The sequence below is a fragment of the Pantherophis guttatus genome, chromosome 2, assembly GCF_059756535.1.
Source record: "Pantherophis guttatus breed Tessera chromosome 2, ASM5975653v1, whole genome shotgun sequence".
NCBI lineage: Eukaryota > Metazoa > Chordata > Lepidosauria > Squamata > Colubridae > Pantherophis > Pantherophis guttatus.
The window spans coordinates 27,778,634-27,803,906 of NC_142064.1; the positions used below are offsets into that span (position 1 = coordinate 27,778,634).

General features: G+C 38.6%; 1 protein-coding gene across 1 annotated transcript; it reads left to right on the forward strand.

Annotated features, from left to right (window-relative positions):
• The first annotated feature begins 4,498 nt into the window (after window positions 1-4,498).
• Window positions 4,499-23,587, forward strand: SNX18 (sorting nexin 18). Its single transcript, XM_034440869.3, has 2 exons — window positions 4,499-6,635; window positions 22,486-23,587. The coding sequence occupies exons 1-2, from the start codon at window positions 4,985-4,987 to the stop codon at window positions 22,737-22,739; spliced, it is 1,905 nt and encodes a 634-aa protein (XP_034296760.1). The 5' UTR covers window positions 4,499-4,984; the 3' UTR covers window positions 22,740-23,587.
• Window positions 23,588-25,273: the final 1,686 nt, after the last annotated feature.

Here is a 25,273-nt window from a genome sequence, read left to right on the forward strand (position 1 = left end):
AATAGACAACATACAATATAAATAAATAAAAGAGAAACTTCATAAACTTTGCGAGAAAGTTTAACTTAATCAAGTGTTCCATGTTACTCTGACCTCCAAGCCGGTTTTGATTTGAAATCATACAATTTATTAACTTCATGAGCAACAATATTATTTCCCCTTGGTTGCTGATTCTCTTTCCAATACAGGATAATTTCACAGTAGATATTATTGTACAGGTAATCCTTGAGTTACAAACATTCGGTTAGTGACCGTTTGAAGTTATAAAAGTACTTTAAAAAGTGGCTTATGAATGTTTTTCATACTTATGATCATTACAACATATGGTCACATGATCAAAATTCAGATGCTTGGCAATGGGCATGTATTTATGTCAATTGCAATGTCTTGGGATCATGTGATTACGTTTTGCGACCTTCTGACAAGCAAAGTCAATGGAGAAGCCAGATTCATTTAACAACCATTTACTAACTTAACAACTGCAGCGATTTGCCTAACAACTGTGACAAGAAAGGCCATAAAATGGAGCAAAATTATTTAACAACTGTCTTACTTAGCAATGAAATTTTGTGGCTCAGCTGTGATCATAAATTGAGGCTAATCTTTATATGCATCCTATGGCTTTAACTTTATGCTGTAGCCTGATTTTCTGAAACCTTTTGGCGCCGCCTAGTGGCATTACATGAATTGCTAAAGTGACAAGACGCTAGGAACTAGATAAAAAGTAATTTAAAACTAAATGAAAAGTTTTTGCAGCATAGTGGCAAAAACAATAAAAACGATTAAGGAGCTATCAGTGGGAAAAGCACAACAAAACAGGCAATATGTTTGAAGAAAAGAGAGCTGCTGCAAAGTAGAGTGGAAACAAATATTTTTGCAAAGGTCCAGAAACTCCTCAGCCAAGCTACAAACTTGAGAGAAAAATTGTGCTAAAATGAAACAATCAATTAATCAAATATTTACTCCAACTATCAGGTCATAATCATTCAAATAAGAGGTTAAAAGGTATTATTAATTCAATACAGCAAATTATACATGAGTATATTTATTGCTAGAATAAATTAGAAACAATATCATTTGCGTTTCTCAAAGCACTATTTGAGCCAAAACAAGTTTTCCTTTAACATTTATTTCTTTTTTTAAATTTTGCAGTGATGTCTTTGAAACATGTGTAAAAATCTTTACTTACTTAATTTAGTGAGTCTTAGAAATGTAAGACATGTAATACATGTTGATAGGAAGGGGTATGTAACAGTGGTGAAATCCAAATATTTTTACTACCGGTTCTGTGGGAGTGGCTTGGTGGCCATGGTGTGGCTTGGTGGGCGTGACAGGGGAAAGATACTGCAAAATCTCCATTCCCACCCAACTCTGGGGCCAGCCAGAGGTGGTATTTGCTGGTTCTCTGAACTACTCAAAATTTCTGCTACTGGTTCTTCGAACTGCTCAATATTTCTGCTACTGGTTCTCCAGAACCTGTCAGAACCTGCTGGATTTCACCCCTGGTATGTAATCCATACTCAAATTAATTATGCATTTCTTATTGTATGATAATGGGACAGGGCATGCTTGAGGCTTATCAAAGGCCAAAATCCAGTCATGAGATGGCATGGCTGAGAGAACTATACAAAAATGAGCCTCACATCAGTTCTACATGTAGAGATAGAATCAGCAAGCTGGAAAGGCATCTTGGAAAATGAAATTTAAAGGGCCCTAAAATTTTGCTAATAACAATGCTACAGGCATTGATGGCATGCCAGCAGACCTGTCAAAAACCATACTACATAATGCTGTTGACATGCCACTCAGTTTGTAAGCAGCTATAGAAAGTACATCACAGTACTAAACATTGCTCAAACTACTGAACAGTTATGCTTATCTCATATGTTAAGAACATGATTAAGATTTTCCAATCCAGACTTCAAGAATAAATGCAATGAGAACCTAGCACAAGTTCAAGCTGATTTCAGAAGCAGCAGAGGCACAAAACATTCAGTGGATAATGGAAAAATGTAAGTTCCAGAAATAAATTTGTTTTTGAATTATTGAACATACTAAGGATATTGGTGAGAGAGAAATAAATCAAATTGTGGGCCCCTCATCTGCATTCTAAGGAATCCATAACTAGGAAGCAACAGTCAGAACAGCATATGGAATAACTCATTGGTCCAAAAATAGGAAGAATGCCAAAGTTATATATGGTCACCCTTTCTGTTTAGTCTATATGCAGAACATATCTTGAGAAATGCTGGACTAAAATAAACAGAAATCAGAATTAAAAATCCTGGAAAAATGTTAATCTCAGATTGGCTAATGAAACCATAATGAAGTAAGGAATATTAAAGAACCTCTTGATGATTGGTCTGATGTTTAATATTTAAAAGAAGCTAAAATTATGTCAATTGTCTCAACCTCATGCAAGTAGATGAAAAAATAACGGAAGTAATAATAGAGCTTTAGCTTCCTGGGCTCAAAAAGCCAGACATATGAGTAAAACTGTGAAATAGAGAAATATCTGCTTCTTGGACTAAATACTAGCACAAAGCCAGGCAAAATCTTAGTATGTAGAGATATTATGGTGACAGCAGTGGTATGTGTTGTAAAGGCTGTAATTCTTCTAGTTGTAATACATAGCTATGGAAGATAAGCCCCCATAAAGGCTGGGAAAAAATCAATTCTCTTAAATTACGATGCTGAAGAAAATCATTAAATAATATTTTGGAATGCTATTTTTATATAATTTAGGTTGGCCTGGCCAGTAGTGACAATGTTGGATAAGGAGGGGCTGCAGTGTCCATGGATTGTGAGAATGTGTATGAGCATTATATCTTTCTTGGTATAGATTCTGCGTGATATGGTAATTTACCGGTAAATAGTTTGGTTTTATGGATCTGGTTTGAGGGACATTCTTTCACTCTATGAGTGAGTATGAGTAGCCCCTACATGGCTGAGTAGAGGCAGAAGCTAGGGGCAGCCAAGACATGGGTTTCCACTGTCCACGTTAGGTAGGGTTGGGTTCAGGAGTGGATTGGATTGGAGGGGAAAATGGCTGCAATACCCTGGTTTATTGAGCCAAGGAAATGGGCTATTCTAAGAGGAAGAGAAGATTCCAATTGGTTATGACTCATTTTTCTGACCCAATCCAGATCACTGGGGTGTCAGCACTCAATTAATTCTGGTTTATGCCTGTCTGTCTCTCTATAATAAGACTATGTCCATCTGTTTGAGATGTGTCATAGAAACCCAATTGGAGGAAGGTTGCCCTCTCAGAAATTTGCCCAACCAGGTTTCACATTGGGGAAGGGAAGATATGTCCCAGGGGTGAAATCCAAATTTTTTCCCCTACCGGTTCTGTGGGCGTGGCTTGGTGGGCGTGGCAGGGGAAGGATATTGCAAAATCTCCATTTCCCATCCTACTCAAGGGAAAGGATACTGCAAAATTTCCATTCCCTCCCCTCCTGGGGGAAGGATATTGCAAAATCTTCATTCCCACCTCACTCTGGGGCCAGCCAGAGATGGTATTTGCTGGTTCTCCGAACTACTCAAAATTTCCGCTACCGGTTCTCCAGAACCTGTTAGAACCTGCTGGATTTCACCCCTGGTATGTCTTTTTAAACTGGGCCAAATTAATATATATTCTTTTAATTGTTTTTAATGTTTGTATTGTATGTTTTTATCTGGCTGTACACCGCCCTGAGTCCCTCAGGAGAAGGTGCGGTATATAAATTTGAAATAAAATAAAAATAAAATAAAAATAAAATAAATAAACTATTAAAATAATGTATGTAAATGTAAATTTAGATAAATTAAATTTAAATTTAAATTAATGTTCAATGTAAGCCAACTTTTAATTTTTAATAGTTTAAATCATAAATCTTGATTTAAATCATTATATGTTTAGGTATATTGTGGGTTTAATTTCTTTATTTATCCCCAATTTGGTTTCTCCTCTGATTTCCCTACTTACCACCACTACCGGGACTATTAATTTTTGTTTAGTTTTATGTATAATCTGTCTCTATATAAGCAGCAAGACTTGGATGATCTTAAAACGCTGATTAGCATTTTAAGAGGGAGCCTTAATCAAGGCTGAAAATCATTACAGGATGCAAAGAAAACAGCCTTAATGTTGCCAAGAAAACAAACAGGGAGATATGCCCTTGATGCCTCCAACAATAGTGCTCCTATATTTAAATCCCTCCGCATTTGAAAAGGCTAAGCAGAGTCAGAAGCTGCTATTTTAATATTTGGATGGGAGACCACCAAGTAATACCAGGGCTTAGTCTACTCTAGACTGATCAAAAACATCCCGGATTTATACAAAATGAAGATTGGCAAGAAAACTGTAGGGCGCCTGACTGGACTTGAATCGCTATTGAGGGCTTCCCGTCGAAGGGTCCTGACTCAACCTCAGTTTACGGGTCCCCGGAGTCAAACCTCCTTTATCAGCGCCTGAGGCCGTTTCGGCGGCTTCTCCCTCGCTCCGAGGCGGCGTCCCTCCCGCGCCGAACGCCAGAGGGCAGGCGGCTCACCGCGAAGCCAACCCAAAGCATCGGCCCGCCGCTCCGGCCCCATCGATGGGGGCGGTAGCTCTGGGCTCGGCTTCCCGGCCCTTTCTCTCGGCTCTGGATTAGTGAAACTGGCGACGTGGGACAGTCCCCCGACCCGGCCCCTTCCCTGGGCGCCTCGAAGCGGCACTCCGGCGCTCGGTTGGGGAGCGCGACCGCCGAAGGAGTGGGCTGCCCTTCCCGCCTCTTCACGAAGGAGCAGCGGAGAGGCGAGCGGGGCTCGGCGTGAGGCGGCGCCCCGGGAGAGGGAGGCGGACCGGCCGTTGGTCCGCCGGAGGGGCGGGTAGCGCGGCCGGCCGGCCGGCGGGGGGCGCGAGCTGCGCCTGTTTGGCGGCGCTGTGAGGCAGGCGGCCCTTCGGCTTCATCCCTGCCTGGGCGGCGACCAGAGCGGCGGCGGCGGCGGCGGCGGCGGGGCCATGGCTTTGCTGCGGGCCCGCGCGCTGTACGACTTCAAGTCGGAGAACCCGGGCGAGATCTCGCTGCGCGAACACGAGGTGCTGAGCCTGTGCAGCGACCAGGAGATCGAGGGCTGGTTCGAGGGGGTGAACAGCCGAGGCGACCGCGGCCTCTTCCCGGCCTCCTACGTCCAGGTCATCCGAGCTCCGGTAGCCGAGCCGGCGCTCCCGCCTCCAGCGCCCGTCCCGGCCCGCTATGCGAACGTGCCGTCCGGCGGCTTCGAGCCCTTGGCGGCTCCGGCGACCGCCTTCAACCCCCCGCCCGTCGCCGGCACCGCCACCACCGCCGCCCAGCATCACCAGCTGCCTCCGCCGGCCGCCGAGCCCTTCCAGCTGCCTCCGCCGCCCGCCTCGTCGGGTTTCTCTTCCTTCCAGACGGCGCGCTCTTACGGCGGCGGCTCTTCTTACCAAGCCAGCCAAGGCAGCGACGACGACTGGGACGATGACTGGGACGACAGCTCTACCGTGGCGGACGAGCCGGGCGTCTTGGGCTGCTCTTACCCGGACTACGAGAACGCGGCGATGGGAGTCGGCGGGGCGGGAGGCTCTGCCAGCAGGTATTCCCTTTCCACCCGGTCCGATCTGTCGCTGAGCTCCCGGAGCAGCCAACCTGGCGGCCCTTTGCATCACCCGGCCGGCGGCGCCAAGAGCTCGGCCACCGTCAGCCGCAACTTGAACCGCTTCTCCACCTTCGTGAAATCCGGAGGCGAAGCTTTTGTGCTGGGTGAGGCGTCGGGTTTCGTGAAGGACGGGGACAAGCTCTGCGTGGTGCTGGGCTCCTATGGGCCCGAGTGGCAGGAAAACCCTTACCCTTTCCAGTGCTCCATCGAAGACCCCACCAAGCAGACCAAATTCAAAGGCATGAAGAGCTACATTGCCTACAAGCTGGTGCCAAGCCACACGGGGCAGCAGGTCAACCGGCGCTACAAGCACTTTGATTGGCTCTATGGCCGCCTGGTCGAGAAGTTCCCCGTCATCTCCGTACCCCACTTGCCAGAGAAACAAGCCACGGGACGTTTCGAGGAGGACTTTATCTCCAAGCGCCGCAAAGGCTTAGCGTGGTGGATGGACCACATGTGCAGCCATCCCGTGTTGGCCCAGTGTGATGCTTTCCAGCATTTCCTCACCTGTCCCAGCACGGATGAGAAAGCCTGGAAGCAAGGCAAACGCAAAGCTGAGAAGGACGAGATGGTGGGTGCTAACTTCTTCTTGACCATTAGCGTCCCTGCTGGTGGCCCTGCTGCTCTGGACCTGCAGGAGGTAGAAAGTAAAGTCGATGGCTTCAAAAGCTTCACCAAAAAGATGGATGAGAGCACCATTCAGTTGAACCAGACTGTCAATGAGTTTGCCCGCAAGCAGGTGGCTGGGTTCAAGAAGGAATACCAGAAAGTGGGACACTCCTTCAGGGGCCTCAGCCAAGCCTTTGAAATGGACCAGCAGGCTTTTTCAGTTGGCCTCAATCAGGCCATTGCCTTCACTGGGGAAGCTTATGATGCTATTGGTGAACTCTTTGCAGACCAACCCAGACAGGACCTGGACCCAGTGATGGATTTATTAGCTCTGTATCAGGGACATCTGGCCAACTTCCCAGACATAATCCATGTCCAGAAAGGTAATGTAATGCTTTAACTGTATAAATATGCCTTTAAAAAATGATATAAATGTCATGGACACAAACCTTTCTTCAGTTTTTTTTTTTACTTATTGATAAAAACATCCCAGATGAGTAATTCACATCAATCTATTAAGAAAAACAAAAGTGTTTTGAACTGTAATAGCTTTATTATGGCATAGTTTTCTATCCATTTGATTCTTGTAAGTTGTGACACAAGCTGTGTTTTCTAGATTTTCTGATCTTTTGATTTCACTGCTTATGTGTACAGGGAAACACAGAAAGGAAAAAAGAATCTGTAAATCGAGAATAAGTTTCTTCATCTTTGCCTCAGATGATGTACATTTTAGTTTGTAATCCTACATATATTTAATTAGACCTGAACCCCACTAAGCATAATAACTTCCATTAAATCCATTAAAGTATATACTTTATTAACAATCAGATGATTTTTACAGAACCATGAAATTTACAGTGATGGGATGGAGGATGGGGTCATCATAACTGGAGCCAACTACATCAAGTTTTTTACTCATTTTTCACTTGCAAAAATTTAGAAGTATTTACCATCTTAATTACTATGAATGTTCTGGTATAATATTTTGTGTGTGTGTGCACACGTGTGTATTGGAGAGAGGGATTCTCTAACCCCCACCATCCTCCCCCCAATGTGTATTTCTCTGCTCCAGATGCTTAAGGCATGCAGAACCTTTGTCTTTTATCTTACAGGTTTTAGCAAGAAGGGAGATGGGACCTCTTATATACACCACTAGCTGTGGAGCTCTTGACCAAAATTTTGGAACCTTTAATTGATCCTAATGAATCACTCAAAAATTAATAGTGGCCATCAACAATCACAACATAACTAACTAGGCATATATATGACTAGAGGTACTTATTGGCTCCTTTCCCTCGTTATATTCATTTAAATGTGAAGCTGCATATTTGTTGGTATTGGCAAATATATTTCGAATGTGAAATCTCTTACAAAGAAGGACTTGGGGAACAGAGAAGAGAAATAGTAGTTGTGTGTTTACATGGACATCTGAGATCCACCTTTCTGCATTTCATTTATTTTCCTTATTTCATTAAGTTCATTGTACCTCCCCACCCACCCTTTAGTAAGTTTTGGGCAGTTTACAAAACCTGATACTTAGTAAAAATAGTTAAAAACATAAACAAAACCAGAACCCTAACTGAAAACAACCACAGTAATAGAGACATACCAGCATTATACAACATTAATCTCAGGCCTGTATATAAGATAGTTCTCTGCCTAAAATTCTTTAGCTTTCACTGCCAATTTTAAAATGATTTCTTTTTTAAAAAAATTAAATAACAGTAACAACTCATGCATGAAAACTCAATCACACTTTCTCTGGCTTCATTATCATAGTATGGCTGCTGCTACCCTGTGTATCTGACACAAATCACAGAGTCTTCCTGTTTTTATTCTGTTCAAGTACAAGACTGAGAACAAGGCTGTTGAGCCATTCTGGGCAAATGCCAATTTGTGTACGTGTGTGTGTGTGTAATCTGAGGCAGTCATGGGCTCTGAGCATCAACCATGGGTGCTCAGCTTCCATGAACAGAATAAGTGACTCAAGTAATCAGATTGGCTTCAGGGGAAATACAAAAGTGCATCAGAAATCATACCTGGCAAATAAACAGTTGCGTCCTTTTAGGTACTCCTGTGTGCCTATCATTAGAGTCTGCCACCACGGCAAAACAATAACATTGCCAGAGAATGATTAGACCACATGTAAATGATGGCAAGAGACTAAGAGTAGATCTTATTGTTTGCTTGCTTACATTCAGAATAGGCAGAATAGAAAAGGAGATCTCTACGTTTGGCGATATCTAGGTTTTAGTGATAAAAATGTTTTTGTACAATAGTATATATACTTTGGCTTCTTTTCCAAGAAAGGACTAAAATTCAGAAGAAAAATGTGTAAGGATACCTTTAAAAATGTTGTATTTCTTTAAACAAAATACTTCTGTAGATGTCTACTAATTTAACTCATATGTGCAGCTTAAAGCTCAAATACTTTATTATTTTAAAATATTTTGTTTGATTTTCCATGAAGGTCTGATACCCTTTGTAGCAATTGAGTAGCATCTTCATATGTTTTTATGAAGGAAAAACGAGCCACAAATATCTTAAATCAATTTCAATCTACATATGACTTGATTGCTCATCAATTACTTATTTTTTTATTAGCTGGGTAACTATCTTTGGGATAGGATCCAGAGTACTGTATATTATAAATCCATTATGATTGTAAGTAGTAAGTTCCATTGATCTAAATTTGTCAATGCGGAAGAAAGTTTAATTTGGATTTGAGCCATATTTCTTGGCTCATTATTGTATTTCTGTTTTTGTGTATTCTTCTTCCCCAAGGATCAATTTCTGTCTTTAGTTTCTAGGTATGTTATGATAGTGAAAAATTATATGAATTCTAATGTTTTGTCATGAAGAACTCTTCTATGAAAACTTAAATTTATAAAGTTAGTTTTTATTTATAATGGTATGTTTGTCACACTTGTATCTGGTTTGCTTTTTAGTTTTAATCAGATAATGTATTCCTGAATAAGTAGGAAAGGATAAGGGAATTTGTGGCTGGTATTGGGTTTTTGGTTTTTGGTTTTTAATTTGATTTATATGCCACCCTTCTCCGAGTTTGATTTAAGGGATTTTTTTTTGTCATGCAGATGGAAACACTTGATGTAACAAAACATTGAGAAGGAAGAGAAAGATGGCGATACTTAGACTGACTGTTGAAATAAGATCTCTGAGGAATATGAAGAGACATTTATAATAGTTTAAACACTTAAGTAATTCAAGTTTAAATACAAAATATATATTGTAATTACTAATACAGTATTTCAGGATTAGAAACTGTTTATTCATGTATGAATATAGCAAGACTACTGTGATTAGATGGATGGATGGATGGTGATAGTGTTATCATTATCATTCTGATTTAAAATTAGAATCAATGTAGATTTTTCAAGGACAGATTGCTTGATTTCTATAATATAAAACTGATAAAAGGCCACTGTCCTAGACATTTGTTTGGATATTCTCATGGTTTTTTGTGGCATCCTTACAAGAGAACAAGAAAGGCAATTGAATTGCTTTCCTCAGTTTTTCTTTCTTGAAGAATTTTCAGAATAAGCCCAGTGAGGGATACTTGCTTTAATCAAGTAATGTGATCTCTATTACATTCCAGTGCTATTCTTCAGACTCATTTAAGGTAAGGCCTGTTCAATCAGTGCCAGTGTGATTAATGCTTAAATACATTACATTACAGCAGTCTAGCACAAAATGACTTGGTAATGTTCATTCAGCCAATTACTATTTGAAGAACATCAAAATATGGATATATATTTGCATTTTCAGTATATATTTGCATTTTCAGTAACATGTGTGCATATATATATGTAGGTGCATATAACTAAAACAATTTTTAAAGATTTTTTTTTTTAAATTACAAGTCGCATTCACTCGCATTCGTTGTTAGAAGCACCAAGTGCTTCCGGGTTGAAAGGATTAGCTGGTAACATCACCATTGTCCGGGGACGCCCAGTTGGGACTCCTTTTATGCCCCTATTAATGTGCCTACCAAAGTGGTACCTATCTGTCTATCCATGATTACACGCTTTCAAACTGCTAGGTTGGGAGGAGCGGGAGTGAATGGCGGGAGCTCACCCCATTATGCAGCAGCACTTGAGCCTCAAACACGGCCTTGTTAATCGTCAACCACAGTGTCCTAACCACTTTAATTAATTAATTAATTAACCAAATTAACTACCTTCAAATTACAAGTACAAACTACAGATTTCAGTATTGTATAACCTGACAGTGCTAATCTCTTGATAATTGATTAAATTGCTAGTTGGGACTGGGATGTCCTTGACCCATAAAGCAGAATATTTGTAGCTCAGAGTTGCAACGAGGGGTCCTTGGTGTTCTCTGAGCTGGGGTTGCTTTCTTTTCATGTGTTCTTGCAGACAATTTATTATTCAAACTAGGTAACATCATCAGGGCACTGCAAGAAAACAATCCCAGTTCTGAGATCACCAAAAACATTGACCTGTCATGGCATTCTTCACAAAACTCTGATGACCTAGTTTTTCCAACAGGCCTGGGGCCAGAGTGGGATGGAGCCTATCAAGTGACTTATTTGATTGATTGAGTGCCATCACCAGGAGGGTAGGGGGTTATTGCTATTTTTTTTTATACGGGGTTTTTATTTTTGTAAGCAGCTTAGAGTCACTGAGAGTCAGCTGGGCAACCATATGAATTTTCTTAAATAAATAAACATGCCACATCCTATTCAAATGAGGTATGAGTATTCCCTTGAAAGAAAAACCAATAATGGATGTTTCCAACTATTAGAAAACTTGCTTGTAAATCAGCCCATATTAGAATTAATCTATGTTGGGAAAATCATATTACCTAGGATTAGTCTCTTTAACATCTAGAAATTGCCATTGAAATGCTGTCAAGGGGGTCCTTGACCACTCTATGCATGCATATAAAAACTATGTCTATATATAACCCTTTGTAGAATGTTTTTATTCATTTTTTTAAAAGAAAAATTATATTTATATATGACTGCTCAACTCACTCAATGATTCCAGGTGGCTTACAAGGATAAAACCCACACAAACCACCCTTACCCTTGACATCTCAAGGCAGAGGTCACTTGATCAGAGCTTCACAAATTGTATCTTGTAGAGTTAAACAGACAGCCTGCAACCCACATTCTGTACCTGCTTTGCAATCTCAAGTAGATTAGCAAAAACAAGAACAAGCCATCAGAAACAGATATTTAGTGAGTTGGCGATCGACTAGTGTGCACTGGGCACAGCAGTTTCTGCAATGAAGTATGACGATACCAAAGTGATGAGTGTACAATGATGTAAATATACAAGTGCTGCCCTTATGTCATTGCATCAGAACGGCTGCTGCAACCACATAAGTTGTGGCCTTTGCATGACTACATCATCTTGTTTCATCCATGGACAATCATAATCGGATACTTTTGCCTCTTAATGGCAAACTAAGCTGATGTGATCTAAATGCCAAAGAACGTTTTAGTGTTTTGCTCATATCGACACATAGCATCTGCTTTTATAAGAGTTTATCAGTACAAGTACTCCTTATTTAGTGACCACGATGGGGACCAGCAATTTGAATGTTAAATGATGCCATCACGACGTGAACCATCACAATTTTACTTCAGCTTTCCTTTGCTTTAGAGACCTGCAAAGGTTGTAAATGTGGATATCAGGGACAAAGTTACTTTTTCATCACTGTCATAACTGGAATGGTCACTATCAGAGGCAGTCACTAAATGAAGACTACCTGTACTGAGGCTCTAAGGGTCTGAGATATTCCAAAATTTGTCTTTTGTTAATTACATTTTAAAGTCTATAGTATTCTTTATAGTTTCTACAGTGTTGTTTTAGTCAATAAAGTGCTGGTCTTGAAGACAGGGTGTCAGAATTCATATTACTACTTAGACTTGAAGACTGCTGACTTTCCTTTAGTAAACTTAAGGGATAAAAAAAAGCTGCATGTATTGTTTGTTAGGCTATGCTTTCTTGGAGAAAAGAAAAGTCTGTAAATCTTGTAAAAATGCAGTTGTAATTCTTTTAATTCAAATTTCAATGTGTTTCTCGGTATTTGTAACCATAAAGCAAGAACTTTAGTGGGATTGTATGGCAAGTACAGAGGACAGTTGTGCTACCCAGCAAAAGATGGATCACTGAATGAGTGAATGAGTACTGTCAAGTCAGTATTGACTACCTAGATAGTTTCCAGTATAATTTACCTTCAGACTGGCCTTTTAACCCTTTTGTGGTATATTTACTGCTGTCATAACTGAATCTGTCACCTTGTCATTTGATTCCTCTTTTTCCTTCAACTTTTCCTAATTATTTATTTCCACATAATGATGTGTTCAAGCATGATACAAGGATTACACAAGTTTAATAAAAGCAATTTATAAAGGATAATGTAAAGTTAGGGCAGAGTATTTACTATTATTAATGCTATTGCTGCTGTCTATGCAGAGCCCAGTCAATCTCTGATTTTAATGAGTTGTAAAGAATGAAGCAAGTAGTAATATTGAAGAGCACGAATGACAGGAAAATCTAATCAAAGTAACTATTCATAATTGAGCCTATTCATAGTAAGGTCAGCATATTTTCAATTTGTTTCCAGCATATTTGCATCCCATTGGGCTATCCAGCAAGTTTAACAGCTTACCTTATAAACAAAGCCCTCAAAGGTCAAACACGTTCACAAAGTATTATAAAGATAAAGTTATTCATCTGTTACTTTATCTTGGATGTAGCAAATCCAATCAGTCATCACCAGTGCTGTTCATCAGCTTTCAGATGGAATATCTTTTACCAGCTTATCCTTTCAAAAATTCCCCAACCTCAGTTATTCTTGCTTTCACTACTTTATTCTAATGTAGGATTACCTTTGACAATTGCTTGAGGTCTGCAGATAGATTGCTAATTAGGTCTTGTTTTTTGTATTTGCTATTCTTTCCAGTTCAGTTCAAAGTGCTGGTTTTGAGTTAGTTTGTGTACTGTATATGTATGTGTATTACTACCATGGGTCCTCAACCCCCAGGCCGCGGCCTGTGTGGAACTGGGCCATGCAAGTGGTGGCCACATCCACACTCACGTGTGCAGCTCCACTTGGGTGAGCGGTGTGCACGCACGCAAAGTTCCATTCGTGCAAGCGACGGGTACACGCACCAACCACTTGCGCTAATGGAGCTGCGCACAGGCATGCATGAGCCCGCTTTTTACACAGAACCATGCCCTCCCCCCACCGCTGGTCCGCAAAGCCAGAATGGTTGGGGACCCCTGAGTTACTACCACTACTACTACTAATAACGAGAGAGGATAAGAAGCTAGCAAATTAGTGTTAAACTTTTACCATATCTTGACTATCAGTGGTTCTCGAATGACTGCTTGTTTCCATATACAAGTCCTCAAAATTGGAATTTTCTATGAAGGTTGTCCTATTTGCCATCTGATATGAGGACAGTGGGTTATCAAGAAGAATATACTGTACACTTATGTAGTAGCAAATTAGCATCGAAAACTCTTCCTAAAGTGTTCAGCTAACACATACCTTTCTATCTGTTCCATGCTATAAAAACTTCTATTGGCATAATGTAAGTTCTCTAATTTTAAGTTAATATTATTTTTTGTTTTATACTTTATTATTGTTGTTGTATTTAGATTTTAATTTTAACATTGAGATTGCGATTCAAAAGACATGTATGTAAGTAAAGCTATTATTGCTTAGCTATTTCTAGCAACAGCTAAATTTTGTATTTCTTCCTTTTCTCCCTCTCTCTTTCTCTCTCTCCCTTTCCTTCCTGCCTTCCCTCCTTTGCAGTCTTTCTGGAAAATCTTTGAATGCTGGAAAGAAGTAAAGGGAAAATTGTGATTGAACAAAGTAATTGTTCTGAAGCAATAACAATGGAAGAATCATATACATAAGGTGGTAGATATGTTTTCCATTCCTGTCCAAATATGAAACTTTGGACTCCTGAACCTTTCATGATAAGATGGCATTCTAGTTCTAAGCAATACATGCTGCCTCATCTCCATCTATACTATTGGCTATACTTTTTCCTCCCCTTTGTCTCTCTGCTTTAATTCAAAGCTTACTGAGTTACAAAGCTGGAATCTGCTGTGCTTAGAAAGATAGAAAGATAGATCAGCACTTTGACTCCAGGATGTTAAAGGGTACCAAAGCTGTCCATTGCTCAGGGATATGTAGCACCATTGTTTATCCAAAAAAAAAAAAACCTTGGTGCTTAACGGAAATGCAACTGATATCAAATAGGCTATCTATATGCAAGGTCATAGAGTTAATTAAACTATTCTGTATAATTTATAAAATACCTAGGTCTTGAGAAAACTTGAGAACTTCCATTTTAGAACAATAAAAAAGGTAGGATGGAATACATGCCGTCCCCAAATTTGGCATACTGTTTTTGCTGAACATTCTGGCAAAGAAGTGTACTTTTGCATACTACCCAATTTTTTTCATGTAGGGGTTAGGGTTTCTTTGCCAATGGGAACAGCTGAACAAACATTGGCTACCCTTCCTTGACTATTTACATCCAATTTTTAAACATTTTTTACTCCCACAAATGCTAGAATCTTAAGAGAAAGACAAAGCCTAGAATTAATGTTGGCTTGTTGGGAAAGATCAAGCTAGAGATCCTAATTAAAATTTTAACACTAAATGAACCATTTATAAACATATCCTGATTTGTTTAACAACTCTTTCTGAATGCAAGTGGATAGAGTTGAGAGGATGCAATAGGACATTTTCTCCTTCAAAAGTCAGCCATTCTGGGTTGCATGACCCAGATAATTTTAGGAGCATTTTCACTAGATTTCCCTCATATTTTGACCACCCTTATATGATATAAAGTAATAGATATCTGTTAGAGACGTATCTTTTGTTTAGTATCGGTATTCAATTCCTGTTGTGTTGTTGATGTAACCAAAGCCAAGAAATGTGGGGAGAGAACTGGGAGCTGTGGTTTACCTCCCACTTTGCTTTAGGTTCATTCAGTGGCAATCCAAAACCCACTCAGACTTTTCATTGTCAAGAGTTCAAAAGTTTCACATTAAACCTTGTTCAGATACAATATAATTAAATTTATTGTGTGTTAGAAAATTCTGAAGCAGAATAGTTGGCAGTCTTACAGAAGAAATAACTCCATTTAGATTAAATTAGATCCAGGTAAACAGCTTAGCCATAGAAAAAGATACATTCCCAAGACTGCAACAAAGCCTACCTCAATCAAACAATAAAATTTATTGAAGAAAATATAAGCAGAATAATGAAGAAAGAATCAAGATACAATAATAAGAGTAAATAAAATATTATACTGGAAGTCTGTTCTACTTAACTCTGGATAAAGTGCTAAATTCTTCTATGCCAGTAGACCTCATCTTTAAATGGAATCTTATGTATTTTGTCTTATTTGATGCAAAGAATCAATCAAAAATTTAGGCTCTCCACAAGAGCAAAAAGAAATAAGAACAAAGAGTGTTTTCCAAAGCTTTGTACTCAATTCAAATGCTAGTAACAGCAATAGCATTTAGACTTGTATACTGCTTTACAGCATATTGTCCCCAACAATCTGGATCCTCATTTTACTAATTTCGGAAGGATGGAAGTTTGAGTCAACCTTGAGCCAGTCAGGATTGAACTCTTGGCTGTGAGCAGAGTTATCCCGCAATACGCATTCTAACCACTGTGGCGTGTCCAGGAGGGAGTAGAGTACCTGTTGTTCTTGACGTACGGCCACAATTGAGTCCAAAATGTCTGTTACTAAGCAAGACAATTGTTAAGTGAATTTTGCCCTATTTTACGGCCTTTCTTGCTACAGTTGCTAAGTGAATCTCTGCAGCTATTAAATTAGTAACATGGTTGTTAAGTCAATTTGGCCCTCCCATTGCCTTTGCTTGTCAGAAGGTCACAAAAGGTGATCATATGACCCCAGGACACTGCAACTATCATAAATATCAGCCAGCTGCAAAGCATCCAAATTTTGATCAGGTGACCATATGGAATGTGTATGCTACAACGGTCGTAAGAGTGAAAAATAGTCATAAGTCACTTTTTCAGTGCCGTTGTAACTTTGAACGATCACTAAATGAAATGTAAGTCGAGGACTACCTGTACAGAGACAGACGAAGAGCTATTTGTGGGGCAATTATTCTCAAAGGTTTACCTGGGCAGTTGAGAATGAGTGTTGTTCATTTGCAGAGGTGGCTGTGACGTGATTAGAGGAAGGTATGAATTGGATCATTCTGTTAGTCAAAAGGCCAGCCAGGACCAGACTACATTCCAGAAACATTAAAGGAAATTGCACAAACTACCTGAGAGTTTCATATTGCCATCAGTTGATTCACAATGCACTTAATTGTGATCGCAATATAAGTAAGCTATTTAAGATTTTTTTTTTTTAAAGTCAGTCAAAGATATTTTGTATGCCTGCTGAAAAAGACATACAATATGCTAAATATCTAAGTCTATAATTCGTTTTTGTAATCAATATCTTGGTTACATTTTTTTATAAAATGGAAAAGCAGGAGGTGGCAATTAAGATGAATTTATAATGCCTCCCCTGATTTATTTTATTTTGGTAGTTTATACTTGTACATACCAATTCAGTCAAGTTCATGACTGAGGTTGATTAAAATCTGGTTTTAGCATTCTGTTTACACTAACAAAAATGTGAAATAATATTCAGACTAACTGAAACTTTTCCAACAATGAACCTGTTCAGAAATGAGGTATTATATGTCTATATTTTTATTTCTCAACTTCGGCAATTTGAAGGTGTTCCCTAGCCAACATTCTGGGAGTTGAAGTCTACATGTCTTCAAATTGCCAAGGTTGAGAAACATTAGTTTTGTCTAACATTTTTGGAAGTGTCAGATGAATAATGCCCCATTCAGCAATATCCACATAGTGAGGTGGGGTGAAGTTGATGGGAACAGCATCATGATCTAGATTCCTGTCAGAATCGTAGATGTGAGATGGGCAGCCATAAATTTACCAAATAAATCTAAGGCTGCCCCTTGAAGTTGTAAATATGTATTCAGAGGGCAGAACTTGGATCACAGTTGTATATCAACTATTTTGCAGATTTTGACATCTCCCTTTCTATGCTCATGGTTCCGACTCACATTATGCTTATTGGAGCATAACAGCCAACTGTTACCTGGACACTCTTGCAAAACATTCCAATTAAGTGCAATCTGGGGGAAAAATATTTTGCTAGGCAACATGAATGGATGGGTGGGACAGAATTAGAGAATACAATTGGAAATCCAAAGATGAATGAGATGATGATGATTTGATGAGTATCTACTTTTGAAAAACGTATCTTTGTTTTTATCAAGCATATGTTTGCTTATGCATATACACGGTAAAGGAATGAAATTATTTGGATTGAAACTGAAGCAAGAATGCTGGAAAGAGTATTCTGGAGATTTGTTCCAGAATAATAGCAGTGTGTCAAAGAGTTGAAATGTAACAAATGTTATCAGTGTTATCATCCAAGAAAAATATGGCTAACGGCTAACCTGAGTCTGCTTTTTACCATTTCACTGGTTCTATTTATGCCTACAAGAGCAACAGAAAGTAAGTCTAACTGCTTCCCCAAATGACAAACTTTTGGAGTTATCTGACAACTGCTATTGATACCTTCTATCAATTCTTTCTTCTGCAGGCTAGCCTTTCTTTCTGTAATTGTTTCTCATACAACTTGGCTTTCAGTCTTTTTATCATCTTAGTAGTCTTCCTGATTTGGTTTTATTTCTTTAATAATGAACAGATGAAAAATTATTGTAACAACATTTTTTGTTATTTAAAAAACACTGAAGCACATGTTTTAAATTGTAAAACATAAATGTTGCATACTTTCATCAAACCTGTTCCATGATGCAGAATTTTTAAGCTATTGCTCCCAGCAAAGATATTCAAGTTAAAGTGAATTTGTATCTTGGTGCCCTCTGTGCATACTGTATGTACTAGTTCTTGTTTTTCAATAATCTGAAATTTAGGGAAAGTGATTTTTCAGGACATTAATATTCAATAACTTTGGGGTCTGAGTGCAGAAAAAGAACAATAACTGTGTGGAATCCAATTCAGTTCACTCACTGATGGATCTGCTCCTCTCAGAAACTTATAGTATCTATCTGTACCTTGTGATTTGGACAGGGTGATTTGTCTCAGTATTACTGTAACCGTCAAAATCAAATGTGTGAACTAGATATAGATATGGATCTGTATCGGATTCTGCCCTTGAATGGGGCAATATGTTTTTGATGGGATTGTGGAGAGTTTGTACTGTAGAACAAAAAGTTGGACTTTGCAAGCTCTAATTGTTGAAACTGAGATTGCATACCATCTTGAACTGCACTAAATGGTTAATGTAAGCATTCTTTTTAAGAAAAGAAAGTCGTTCAAAAAATTTGTTAAATTTTAAATTTGTCATAACACTAAGAATTAGTATTGGACTTCTCTAGCAATGCAATGCTAACCTTATCTGGGTCTGAAAACCCTTATCAGATACACATTGATAAACCAAATATAAGACGTTAGCTTTACTTTTCTGGAAAGAGGAGTGCTGTTAAGAATAATATTTACTGAATTACCGTACTTTTCGGCATATAAGACACACTTTTTGCCCCCTAAAAGAGGGTGGAAATGTTGGTGTGTCTTATACACCAAATACAGCCATTTTTGGTCTCCTGAAACCCCACCCCACAGATCCCATTTTTGCCAAATACAGACCCGCTTTTCGCGAAAATGGGATGCGCAGAGGGTTTGGGATGCCTGCAGAGTGCTCCTGGGGGCCGGGGAGGGCAAAAACCGGATGCACGGAGCCCAAAAACTTTTTTTTTCTTGTTTTCCTCTCCAAAATTTTTTGTGCGTCTTATACTCTGGTGCGTCTCACAGTCTGAAAGATATGGTAGTCAAGACAGAACATTACTTGCAACAAGGAAGGGGAAAGCAAGGGTGCAGAATATCTGAGGAGCCATCTCACCCCAATGGGACTAGGCCAGTGGAAGAAATGTCAGTGTGTGGAGTCAAGGAGAAGAGCCTTCTCTGCTGTAACTGCAGCCCTATGGAACACTCTGCCACCGTAGATGAGAACTGCTCCCACCCTTTTGATCTTTTCAAAGGATATGGAGCGTATGCACCAAAAAGAGCCTGTAGTACAGTGGACTAAAGCACTGTTATTAACATCTGCTGCTTGCAATTACTACAAGTTCAAATCTTACCAGGCTCAAGGTTGACTCAGCCTTCCATCCTTTCAAAGGTAGGTAAAATGAAGACCCAGATTGTGGGGGCAATAAGCTGACTTTGTATAAATATACAAAAGTATGAAGGCTATTGCTTAACGCATTGTAAGCCGCCCTGAGTTTCCAGAGAAGGGCGGCATATAAATTAAAGCAAAAAAAAAAAAAACCAAATTCCTTGTGTTTCCACACTTGGCCAATAAAGAATTCTATATTACAATTTAGTTCTGCCAGTTGGTTTGGTATCCTGAGGGGGGGGGCACTCACTGCTGGATGAGGTTGACAGGATGAGAAGATCTCCTTTCCATGCCATCTGTCTCTTGGGCCTGGTTTTTTTTTTCTTTTGTTTTTTGGTATAGTTTTGAATTTTTAATTTGCATAGTTTTAATATCTTAATTATTTTTTCTGTTTATCTTTTTATGATCTGTAGAGAGTCACCTAATTGGGAAGATGAATGGCATGTAAATTTAAATAAAGGAATAATAAATGGAAGGTCATTAAGAAAGGACAGGTAAAGTTTCTTGAGGTTAATTGCCTTGTAGCTTCCCCTAGCCTAGCCTGTACTCCTCTGTGATTTTTGACTTAGAATAGTTGGTCTCTGCATTGTTCTTGTAGCTTCATATTTTGAAAGTAGATTTCTAAGGTAAATGGGAAAACAGTCTTTAGTCGTCCAGGTTCCAGCAGAGTGGGCCTGTTACAGTTTCTGTTGTCTAGGGAGCTGTGGTGCCTGCATTGTGGAATCTTCTCCCGACCCTCCTTCAGCAATAGGATTCTTTATGATACCCATTTTTGAAGATATGATTCTATATGTTTTTAAAACAAAGTGCAGGTACTCCTTAGCTTACAACCACAATTGCAACCAACATTTCAATTGCACATTTTTACCACAGTAATTAAACTAATTGCTGTTGTCCTTATGTGATCATTAAATGTGTCACACAATCATTAAGTGAATCGGCTTCCCCCATTGATTTTGCTTGTCAGATGCCAGCTGGAAGGTCACAAATTGCAACCACATGATCACAAGATACTGCCATTGTTGTAAATGCTAGCTGGTTGCAATTTGTAATTTTGAGGACGAATTGTAAGTCACTTTTTCAAGGCTATCATAGTTTTGATCATCCTTAAATGAAGAGTGGTAAGTCAAGGACTACCTATATAGAGAATGTGAAAATAATATCTAACCAGTTCATCCTTTCCTACCAGCACTTGTAGTAAATATTTTACAAATTTAGGGCACTTCCAGAATCAATCAGCTCGTTCAACTGTTACTTTTATAGTACCACCTACTGTAGTGTAAGACATGGATTTTCCAATTGAGTTCTAGGAGTCTTGGAAATCCTGATGATATTTAGAAACTTGCATATCAGTAATGAATTCAGAATAATGGTTCCTTGAAATTTGGCAAACACTGCATCTCACAGTACTTTTATGAACAGACTATGAAAGAGATTCCGCAGCAATTTGAAAGAGCTTCTTCAGCAAATTCTCTTGGAAAGTTTTAAAAAGTTTAAAGCAACTGCTCCAACAATCTGACTTGTTCCATACAACGCTCACATATTCTACTTGTAAGACTCAGGAGACACTTTGGCTTAATTTAGTGGTAGCTGCATCTTTTTTTTAATCCAGTAGGTAAAATGACGTTGCTTGGAGGTAGTAATTAAAATCCTATTATGGCTAGTTAATAATAAAATGGTTTTAACATAATGCTGGTTTGAGGAGACATTGATTCCAGGGTTACCTTTCAGAGTTGCCTTTCTTGCAATTCCAGCATGCCTTAATCTGTGACAACAGACTCTGAAGAGAAGGAGACATCATGGGGCACCGTTGATTTATGTTTATGGCCACTGTTTTTTTAAAAAAAAGATTGAAGGAAGCTGAAACAAATGTTTGATCTGTATGTTTTTCTGAATTTGGAGATGTACAAATTTAGCCGCAGATTTAGGTATACTACAATGTGTGTAGCGCTTAACATTTTTAATGGTTTACAAAGATTTACAAAATAAAATTAACAAAACTATGAGAACATGTCCAAAACATGGTTATATTCAGGGGTAAAATCTACTTACCTTCTCTACCGATTTGGAAGTGCGCCCACCATGTGTGTGTGCTCACTCCGCTCGCGCACGCGTGCACATCATGTGCAATTTTGCGCAGACGGTTAAAACCAAGAAGTAATGACGTACAGGTGGGTGGGTGGAGCCTCACGCTACCGCCGCTACCAGTTCACCAAACCACCCACCAACGCCGCTACTAGTTTGCCCGAACCGATGCAAACCGATAGCATTTCACCCCTGGTTATATGTTTCAGACTATTGTGCAATTACAATGTGATTTTCAACCAGCTGGGTGGGAAATTCTGGGAGTTGAGGTCCGTAAATCTTAAAGGTTGGACACCTCTGTTCTAAATGGTTCTTCGAATTTGATTTTATTTACTTCAAATGAGTGTATGAAGACAAAGATTGCTGGCTTGAAGTCTGTTTAAGCAAACAAGAGAATTCCAGGGAGTGGTTCAAAATATCTCTAGCAATACCAAATGTTCTCAGTGAAAAAAGAATTCTTATTTGGTTAATAAACAAGTTTGGATGATATTTTGTTCACTTTTACTTACTTTTTGTTCCCTAATCTTAAATATAGATAAAACATTACAGAATGTGGAGACATAATATCTTAGATTGATAACCACAATATTTACCTACTATTTTGAAAGAGAAAAGCTATTCCAATTCAAGCATGTCTTAAATTCAAGGCAAAACAGATGTTTGAATTGCTGGATTTTTCTGGTTTTTGTTTAGTCAAACAAATCAGACATAGGTTATAATATTTAAAATAACAAGATTTGTACCTATAGTGTCTATTTCATATAGTACTGTAACCATTTATAATTTATGTAGAAATTAGTAATATATTTTAATCTATTTTTCATATTTCAATAATTGTTTCGTTATTGTTATTTTTATCCAACTTGCAGGAGCCCTTACCAAAGTGAAGGAAAGTAAGCGGCACGTAGAAGAAGGAAAAATGGAAATCCAGAAGGCTGATGGGATTCAGGATCGTTGTAACATTATTTCATTTGCCACTTTGGCAGAGATTCACCATTTCCATAGAATTCGAGTCAGAGACTTCAAATCACAAATGCAGCATTTCTTACAACAGCAAATCATTTTTTTTCAAAAAGTGACCCAAAAGTTAGAAGAAGCTCTTCACAAATATGACAACGTTTAATGTTGCTTAATTAATAAAGTTTACATAGTGGCTATTTCTTGGATTGCAGATGGAATCAACCACAGAGGCAAATGCTGCTCTAATGACTGTTAACACCTCTCAGGGTGTTTTGCAAAACTCTTTTTTTGTAATTGTTCTGAATTCCAGAACCTAATAATTGCATAAGGAGAAAATAATTATGCATACATAGCAGAGACTATACTATACATTGTAACTAAATTATACCCAAAATGCCTACACTACCATCATAATGTCTTTTGAAATAATGGTTATACTATTTGCCTTATTGCTTTTTTGAAATATGGTATTTTAGTGCATATGCTATAGACCTCAACATGTCGGGGTCTTTAAGGAAGTGGGCTAATGCCCGCTTCATACGCCTTTTAAAAATTCTCCTTGGTTTGAATTTCTTAAATTCAGCCAATTCTCTGTTTACAAATTCCTATTAGAGCAGCTATGCGATTTTGTGCCTTTAGCATTTTTCATTTTTTTTTTCCTAGTAAATGACATTTTTATGATTGAATGAAGGGTTGGCACCTCTGACAGGGCTTGATTTCAAACCTCATAGTGACTCAAAAATAACTAGTTATATAACTTGCACACTAGATACTATGATAAAAGTTGGTAAAGCAACAACAAAATTTAAAATCATTTTAGATTCTGTGTTGATTAAAAATACTATTTATTATTTTTACCAGAATATTAAGTACACAAGCAACAATGCAGCATTGCTGTATTTCCTTTCTTAATATGTCAAGCATAAAATCTTTCTGTGTAATACATCTTTGGATAGAAACTTGGACCATTTATCTAATAAAAGGATACTGAATTATATCAGTGGGATACGACTAAAGGTTCACAGAGTAATGCTTGCTTGCATGCATGTGTCTGTTGTTTGGAAGATTTTTCTGGCAGTTGATTTGTTTGATTCTAAACATGGGCCCACATTGTCACTTGAAACTTGCTAATGCCAGGAAGCATTATTGCTCATGTTCAGTGAAGTTATTCGTTGGTTAGGAAAAAATACATGTATATTAACATATTTTGTGCTCATGATTCCTGTTCTTTAGAGGGTTAAGAACCCACTATATGTAAATGTTAACTGAGGCCTTATCACAAAGAGACTCTGGAAAACGTATTTTACTCAACTTACATACCCTCTATCACTTTCTTCTGCTGGTGTCTCATTTTAGCTTTAGAATTTTAGCTTTAGAATCAACCTATTTCTGTATTGTTAGAATACTTTTTGAATATGTTCTGGAACTTGATACATTCACCAGGTTTTAGTAAATCAATCTAATTTATTTCTGCTAGACAAAAACTTTTAAAAAGAACACTGAATAGTATATCCAATTCAACTCAGTTGAAGAATGGCTTCTAGTTACCATATTTTTCAGAGTATAAGACGCTCTGGACTATAAGACGCATGTACCTTTTTTGGTGAGGAAAAAGAAATCTGCCTCTGCCTCCCAGCAATTTTGCCTCATTGCAGCAAACAGTAAATAGCCTGCTTTACTTTCATTTTCGTTTTCAACATAGCTTGATTAGCACAAGAAAAAAAAAGTCTGCTCCCAGCAATTTACCTCCTTGCAGCAAGCAGCAGAGGCCCAGGCAAAACAGCTGAGAGCAAATCAGCTGAGAGTCGGGAGGCCAATCCGATCAACTTGTGCTATTTAGGCTGTGCTGAAGCTGAAAGGAGCTGTTTCTTCTTGCTGCTTGCTGCAAGGAGGTAAACTGCTGGGAGGCAGAGACCAAAGGGTAGGGGCCAGTGGGTGGGCAGGGCTACATTCGGTGTATAAGACGCACCTAAATTTTCACCCCCTTTTAGGGGGGAAAAAGGTGCGTCTTATACTCTGAAAAATAGGGTATTTCTCTACTGCATACATATGGCATATTTAAATTGGTTCCAAATGTAGATAAATAATATTCTGGCTTGATGCTGTACAGAAGTACATCTGCATATAGTTGGAGAAAAAATCCACACCATATGTTGAAGTTGCTCTAGTTTTCCTGCCTGAAGTTTCAGTAGCAACATTACAGAACACAGGCATGGAGATTGGTGGCCTGGGCCCAAATATTTTTTTTTTTAATTATTTTAAATTTATTTTAAATTTTTTTAAAAAACATTTTTTAAATTTATTTTATTTTAAAACTTTTTTTAAGGAGAATAAACACTTATGTTTCTTTCCAGCATTTTAAAATATAATTGGTAAAATTCTATAAAAATACATAGCTAATTACGCACAAGGTGATCATAAAAAATGTTAAGACTTTCTTAAGTTAAGATTGACTCCTATTGATTGAATCTATGAAGTTTGTTTGTTTGTTTACATCTACACCTGGCCAACTGCTCTGAAATTTTCAGGTGATCTTCCTTTCCAAAGAAAGAAATAGCCAACTGAAAATGGCTCTGTGAAAAAGCTGAGCCAATGACCACAGTGGAATGAAGAGCCAGTGAATAGACTGGCTATTTGTAATTCCTCTGTGGACAAGGAGAGGACTTGAGATCAGTCACAAGTGCTCCAAACAGTTGC